Source organism: Bactrocera oleae, chromosome 6, assembly GCF_042242935.1.
Source record: "Bactrocera oleae isolate idBacOlea1 chromosome 6, idBacOlea1, whole genome shotgun sequence".
Lineage (NCBI taxonomy): Eukaryota > Metazoa > Arthropoda > Insecta > Diptera > Tephritidae > Bactrocera > Bactrocera oleae.
In genome coordinates, this window is record NC_091540.1 from 10,066,746 (window position 1) to 10,073,654 (window position 6,909).

Genomic DNA, 6,909 nt, shown 5'->3' on the forward strand with positions numbered 1-6,909 from the left:
TGCGCGATGTGATTGAGTGGGCGGGTAAGCATTTTGTAGTAACACGTGTCAGCCAACACCCACTCACCCGCTATGTTAAGGCCACTTTGACAAAGAGTTGGGTGCTTACACATTTTTTTCGCTTTCGAATTCCCCCCTTTTCTGGTATTTGTCGCCAGCCGCCGCCGCTTGTCGTCAACGTAATGAAAGTGTCATAAATTATGCCACATTTGACGAAAGCGACATGCAATGTCCAACCATACAAAGGACACGCATGTATGTAGATATATCCGCAGTGGGTGTGGGTATGCCCGCGGCAAATATTCATGGTATTAAGTGACCAGTCCAGTTTTTGCGAATGCCAGCGGTTAAATAGGTATGAGAGTGCAAAGGTTTCGAACACGCTTTGTTGCCGCACTCACAGCGGGTTTTTGCTCCTTTTTTTATTTTGTTCAAACAAATTACCGTTGATTGTGTCGATTTGGCACATAAACGATCACTTTAGGCGTTGATATGTTTACATGCAGATATTTGCCAATTTACTTTTAAATTATGTCATTAATTGAAATTGTGCATAAATTACATACCGTTATGATAATTGCTTTAGCAAACAACCGTAATTAAGAAACGGTAAATACGGGAAAAAAACTGACTTTAAAGCGAGGAAATGCTGAGAACACATAATATTGACAGCTAAGTTAGATAGAATTTTAATATTTATAATGGAGGGTCTCCCAGAGTGCGCGTTAATTGATGTGTAGCTTAGTTATTTCAAAACACGCAAGTGTTCTTCCGCTATTGGATGGTGATTTCAGAGAGGGATTAGTTGTTTTTCTGAAGCAACTGTTCCAAAAACTTCACATTATAAAATTTATTCCATCAGGATGAGTGTAGGATCCGGGCTTAGCGGTTTTAGATATGCCTCAGATCAGAAGAATTTTTAAGTTCTGCTTCAAGATATTATATTAACCAGCATCTGCTAGATGGATCGATGTGATAGCAGATAATAAGAAGTGATCAGTTGAGATCTGGCGCTCGGCCAGCCATTTTTCGACTTCTCATAAAATGTTCAACCGAAAGCGAACTTAAGATAATGTCAGAATGTCTTAAAATTTGACTGGTTTGGCTTTGAGTACCTAGTCCTTTGATAGCTAATTCGGGTAATATAAATTGTTTATAGCAATCACTTGAGCTTTTGGATACAAAAATTAGAGACAAGACATAATAAAGTTTGAAAACCGTTTTTTCTCAGAGTCAGAGATTTGATCTTTAAAAGGCCGAGTTGGATCGCACACATCTGAGCATCTGCTAACTGCTAATAACAAAAACTATTATTATTTACTTATTAGCATTATCGCATGCGAATTCAAATAAATGTTTTCAGTCACATACGCACTCCATTAAGGATTCCAGCACGTCTGCTGAAGAATTCTTAACAAATGTGAAAACTTACATAGCAGTCATATATTAGACTAGAGTTGAGTTACTTCAAAATGCAGTGAGTTTCTTATTCCTATCATCATTATCAGCTTTGCACAATTGTCATAATTAATCGCGAATGGCAGACAGCGTGACACCACACACCAAAAAAAAAAGAAAGAGAAAACCAGAAACTATTTTTTATAAAGTTGTAAGAAAAGCAAATAGTGAAATGAATGCGGAACGCGGAAAGCCGCATCAAGCCGCCATTGCGCGCATTGCACACAATTTCACAGATGATGAACAATGTCGTCACGTGACAAGCGAACTACGTCGAATACGACATAGCCCGGGTACTATGGCGTAGCGCAACAAAACATGAAGACAGCTGCTTTGCATACTAAAGCGCGGTAATGACGTTGACAAGCGCGCGCAGAGGCGGCGATGCGGTTGACGCGCGGCCCAACAAATCCCCAAAACCGTCAACGCCCGAGAATCGACGACAGGCAGGCGTGCAACCAGCCAGCCCACTTGGATGAGCCTACTTACATACGTCGGTGGATTTGCAAATAATTGACATTGCGTTGAGATCCGTCAACTATTTAATGACTTCACAAGCGAATGTGCCCAAGATTATTTGAGCTTCAAGTGCTATTGACTTCTAAGGCACAGCTTTAAAATTTATGGTAACTCGTCGAGTTTAACATTATGGAAAATTATTTTATTGACTGTTATTACATATTTAAAATGTGCGATTGGTAATTTTAAAAATCTTCCATTCCCACGCTTTCGTGATCTTTCAGGTACGCTCCTCCTATTAACTACTATCCCAGACTGAACATTTTTAGATTGTTAAAGCCCTTCGATTTATCTATTTTCCCATACAGCTTCTCATCGAAGAGCGCTTGCCCATTTGACTTCAATATCTTCAGCTCTGCAAAGAAGCTCGTCTCGGGCACATAACTGGGTAGCCTCATCGATGGAGTATTCACTCAACGTGTATAGACCCTTCCTGATCGGACATTTCTTGATTAAGTTACCCTGTTTCAGTATATCCTCCTATATGATACGCAGTACGGGATCCATTGAATGTTGTTTAAGGAATTTACAAAAATTCACTGAACGATTGGTTAGTGTTGTATAGTTCCCCTAAATCTAAAGCAATGGTGTATTTAAGATACACATTATCGAGATCTTCACTGACTTGTAAGACAACTGACAGGTATGTATCGCTGGTGGTGTTCTGGATCTGCACTTTGGCGTCTATCACGTCGGAGTTGTATGAGTAGAGAAAAGAGGTGAAGATGACCTTAAAAGAGCGCTGAAAGAAAAAGGTGATTGTTGTATATAGAAGGATAATGCGGAAGTTACACTCAATAAAAAAAGGGAATGATTTCTAAAATAAGGGTCAGCGTAGATTCGTTTTTTGTGTAAGTTAAAATTCTGCTTTCAGTTTAGAATGTAAAACATCTTTTTACAAAAATGGAAGAAGCAAAATTTGCGGACAATTTGGGAAGAGGTGTTCTCTAATGGTTTTGAAAATATGTTTAAGACCTCGCTACAAGCAATTAAAAATCGGCATTTCAGCATCGATAGCATAGGGATGCAATATCTATTTGACCTTATTTGTATTCACAGCTTAGTTTGTTAGTAAAATTATTAAATCTCATTATAAAACCTGAAAAAGAAGAGTAAAACTAGAGCTGACTCCTTCTTTTGAGTTCCAGATCCTTGGCCGTCAAGCTTTGTTTATAAACCCAGGCGATCGTCGGTTAAGGAAATACGCGGTTGTAAGACTTCGATGGCTCCATTAAGTAATCGTATTGATTCCAAAGTTATCTGTAATTGCTATTAATCCCTTCTGATTTTTCGAGGTTATGTTTTGCTTTTCAAAGGCTGGCATTCATCTTCTAAAGATTAAAATGACATGGACAATATTTTAGGAAAACTTCATGAGTCTACCAGAGCTGGTTTGAACGAGTCGAACCGATTTTGTTTTTTGTGAAAACTATTCATCTTGTATAATAACCCTGTATTGTGACTACTCACTCCGTTATTTTGACATTTTGTTCGCCTCATTAAATCAGTCAAACTTTGGGGATAAACTCAACGCGATTTTTATTATTAATCAGCTTTCAGCAAACGATTTTAATTAGAAACTTTATGACCATTAAAATGTTTTACCATAATTAAATTGAGGCGGCGAGTAAATTAACAAATGAACCAGAAAAAATAACAGTAATAATGCCACAAAACTAACAACAACACCCAACTTACCCATCCCCAGGCGATTGGTGCGCACACAACTACAACAATAACAAGTATTTGTAAAAAGTTTAGTGGAAAAGGCGCGTCCGCTGCCAGTTTCATAGCTCTGCAAAATTTAACTGATGCAAATTTGACGAAAAACTAAAATTTTCTAGTGGCCACAAGGCAAACAAGAACATGGAAATTCAAAGCAAAAATAAAAGAATAAAATATAAATAATAATAAAAATATAAGAACAATGGAGCGGAAAATGCCGGAAATGGCAGAATTTCGACGAAAAAAAAACGCATAAAATTTGTTTATAATTTGTTTTAAATTATTATTTGTTTGACAATTTTAATTGTTATGTAGAATAAAAAATATATACATATGTACACATGTACACATTTTATTATCAAATTTCAAATAAACATGATGCATGCCACACGGCGCTCGGAAAATGGCGAATCAACGCAATTTTCAAGCTTCACTGGAGCAGCAAATCTAAAAAACAATCAAAAATCATTCAAAACGCCATTTGATTGGAAAATGAACGGGTTGCGCTGCACCGGTGTGTGTGTGTGTAGTAAAAAAAAATAAAAAAAATTTATTGGAAAACTGCTTTGATTTGGGCGTTACGCGTCAATGCTGGCGATGGCAGCACAGTGATAATGTTCATTTTTCGCAATTTAAAATTTTCAACAATATTAAATGACATTTTAATTTTTGGAATTTCGTTAAACGCCACCATAAAGCAGGCTATAAAATGTGGGCGTTACGGCATTTTTCTGTCATATCAGCTGAACAGGTTTAATCTACCATATAGCTCATAGATCCTTCGTCTATATTAAAATGGCGCCAATAATGAACATTTTTTGGTTGAATTTCGTTTTTGTGCTGTACTGCGGTTGCGCCTCGGCAGAGGTATGTTTATTTAAAATAAAAATTGGTTAACTATATTATAAATTATACTTCCACAGAAAGTTATGCGCCCCAGTTTTAAGGAATGCAAAGTTTGGAGCGATGAGAAGTATGTGTCACATAAACTGGCCTTTGACGCGAAGGATCCACATCTAAACTTTACGCTACATGTGTTGAAGGTAATTTACTGTTTGTATACCACAATTAAGGCTACCAATTAGGTATGTTTAAGGTATTTTAATGCTAGTTTTTAAGAAATTTCGGAGGCTGTGCTCTTGTACCATATATATTATATCATCATATCTCTATCTGAAGTCTGGATTTTTAACAATCTCCATCTGTAACTTTATAACTTTCACCATTTCAGCTATGTTTCTAACTCTATCTCTGTTCTTAGCTGTATCTCTAACTCTAGCTCTATCTCTCTTCCTCTTCTTAGCTGTAACTCTTTGTCTATCTCTGTTTCCAATCTCTATCAAGCTGTAATGAGTTGTGAGTTTAAATTTTCTTTCTCCTTAGGATCTCAATGACGTCGATCTTCACACCCATATTCATATTGTACAGAAAAAGGATCCCACATATTTTTTCACCACAAACTCTACAATGAATTTATGTCGTATGCTTAGTTGGCGTAATGCCTCTCCGATTGGTTTACTTATACACACCTATATGAAGAAATATGGAACTTTGATTGAAAAGTGTCCGATAGTGAAGGTAAGTTAAAAAAATGTAATTTTTTAACAGCGCTCTTTAAAGAGGTGAATCGAATGGAAATCTATATTAGGGAGTTTAAAAGATGTATTATACAATAGTAGTCTGCTCTTTGGCGCTCGATATTTAGTGAAAGCGCATATTGTTACTACTGTTTTTACAAGCTCGAAATTCATGTAATCTTATCCTTTGATATGTGAGCTTCTAAGAGTGATTCAAGTCATTCAAGTTGTCAGTGTAGAATAAATCACGTTATACAAAGTCCGTTAGTCGGAAAATTTGACCTTTAAACTAAAGTTTAAGACTCTCTAAATGAAGCTTTTCCTTACTTCTACACGTCATAAATAGCACAAATTTCTAAATCGAACAAAGTATAATGATTTTCTTCATTTCTGAATAAACCGTTTTGGACGTTAGTCCATCGTTAGCTTTTTTGCGAAAAAATCTCCGCAGCTTTTATTTTACGATTAGTGTTTCGATTCAAGTTTGGGCTAAATCAAAATAAATGAATATGGGTTCTCAAAAAATAAATATATTTGCGCTGGACGCCATAATGTAGGGTGCCTTTTTAAGTAATTTTTTTCGTATTTATCGAAGCGAAAATAATTAAAAGCCAAACTTTTAAATATATTTTCTATATTAAAAAGTATTTCAAATAAAAAAGTATTATCTTAGACAGCGGTAGAACACTTGCGCTTTCGTTTTCTCTCGTTTTCTTCGCAAATATACCTAGTATATTTCAGGCTCACTATTCGCTACATACAGCAACTAAATAATCACGTAAATTTCAGGGTGAATATTTTCTGCATAGATTCTGGTATCCCGAGGATGTCACCTTCGCCACATTGCCCGAAGTTGATTTCGAAATTAATTTCTCCGCTTACCATGTGGATGCTAGCAAGAATCGTGAAATGATCATCAACGATCACATCACCGGCGAGGGCACCGTGCACGATGTGAACAATGTAAAGCCGGGCGTCTTGGCGCTATTGCCGAAAATGGGTTAAAGCGAAGTTGGATAAATGAAATAAACAAATATTTAGGCAATATACATACTTGTATGTATGTATACTTGGGTGAAGGCTAGGCTATAAAGAAGTAGCAGTTTTTTATGACTGCAAGTGGCAGATCATAAATTTGGAACTGCTTGTATAATTGCTGTGGTAATTTGGTCTTTAGCATTAAATCGTTAAAAAAAAATTATGTGGAAATACCATAAAAATGCACACGAATTATAAAGAATAAAAATATTTTAATGGAATTTTGAATTGATTAAAATTGCGATTATTATTCAAGGGAAACCCGCGTGTTTATACAATATCTAATATATAATTGTATGTGTGCTTGTATATATGTATATACTCCTATGCATTGGCAATACTGTTTTTATTTTCCGCTTAAATGTTAACTGAATTTTAACGCGCAAGGTGTGGATTATGAAGTGTTTGCGAAACAGAAACCAGAAATTGCCAAAAAAAAAAAAAAATTGTAATCTGCATAAAGTGGGCAAGCCACCAACCCGGATCATTCTCTGTGCACGCTTAATTGCGACAAAAAAAAAATTCATCAATTCTGTTGTCAGTTCATATTGACAGTAGCGCGACAAATCCTTCAACGGCGCGTTACCATAAA

The 6,909-nt window shown here is 36.1% G+C and overlaps 2 protein-coding genes across 2 annotated transcripts; one reads left to right on the top strand and one right to left on the bottom strand.

Moving 5' to 3' along the window:
- Window positions 1-2,185: 2,185 nt before the first annotated feature.
- LOC106621596 (uncharacterized) lies at window positions 2,186-3,768 on the bottom strand. The gene is given in 4 exon segments (XM_036360904.2): window positions 2,186-2,370; window positions 2,372-2,548; window positions 2,550-2,719; window positions 3,676-3,768. Coding segments are annotated over 4 exon segments (588 nt in total). The 3' UTR covers window positions 2,186-2,222.
- A 517-nt stretch (window positions 3,769-4,285) lies between these two features.
- LOC106621599 (uncharacterized) lies at window positions 4,286-6,511 on the top strand. The gene is made up of 4 exons (XM_014240531.3): window positions 4,286-4,569; window positions 4,626-4,745; window positions 5,086-5,280; window positions 6,069-6,511. The coding sequence occupies exons 1-4, from the start codon at window positions 4,498-4,500 to the stop codon at window positions 6,282-6,284; spliced, it is 603 nt and encodes a 200-aa protein (XP_014096006.3). The 5' UTR covers window positions 4,286-4,497; the 3' UTR covers window positions 6,285-6,511.
- Window positions 6,512-6,909: the final 398 nt, after the last annotated feature.

Coding starts and splice junctions, on each gene's coding strand:
- LOC106621599 (XM_014240531.3), top strand. CDS start 4,498: ATGGCGCCAATAATGAACATTTTTTGGTTGAATTTCGTTTTTGTGCTG. Junction 4,570..4,625: donor GCGGTTGCGCCTCGGCAGAG/GTATGTTTATTT, acceptor ATACTTCCACAG/AAAGTTATGCGCCCCAGTTT. Junction 5,281..6,068: donor AAAAGTGTCCGATAGTGAAG/GTAAGTTAAAAA, acceptor CGTAAATTTCAG/GGTGAATATTTTCTGCATAG.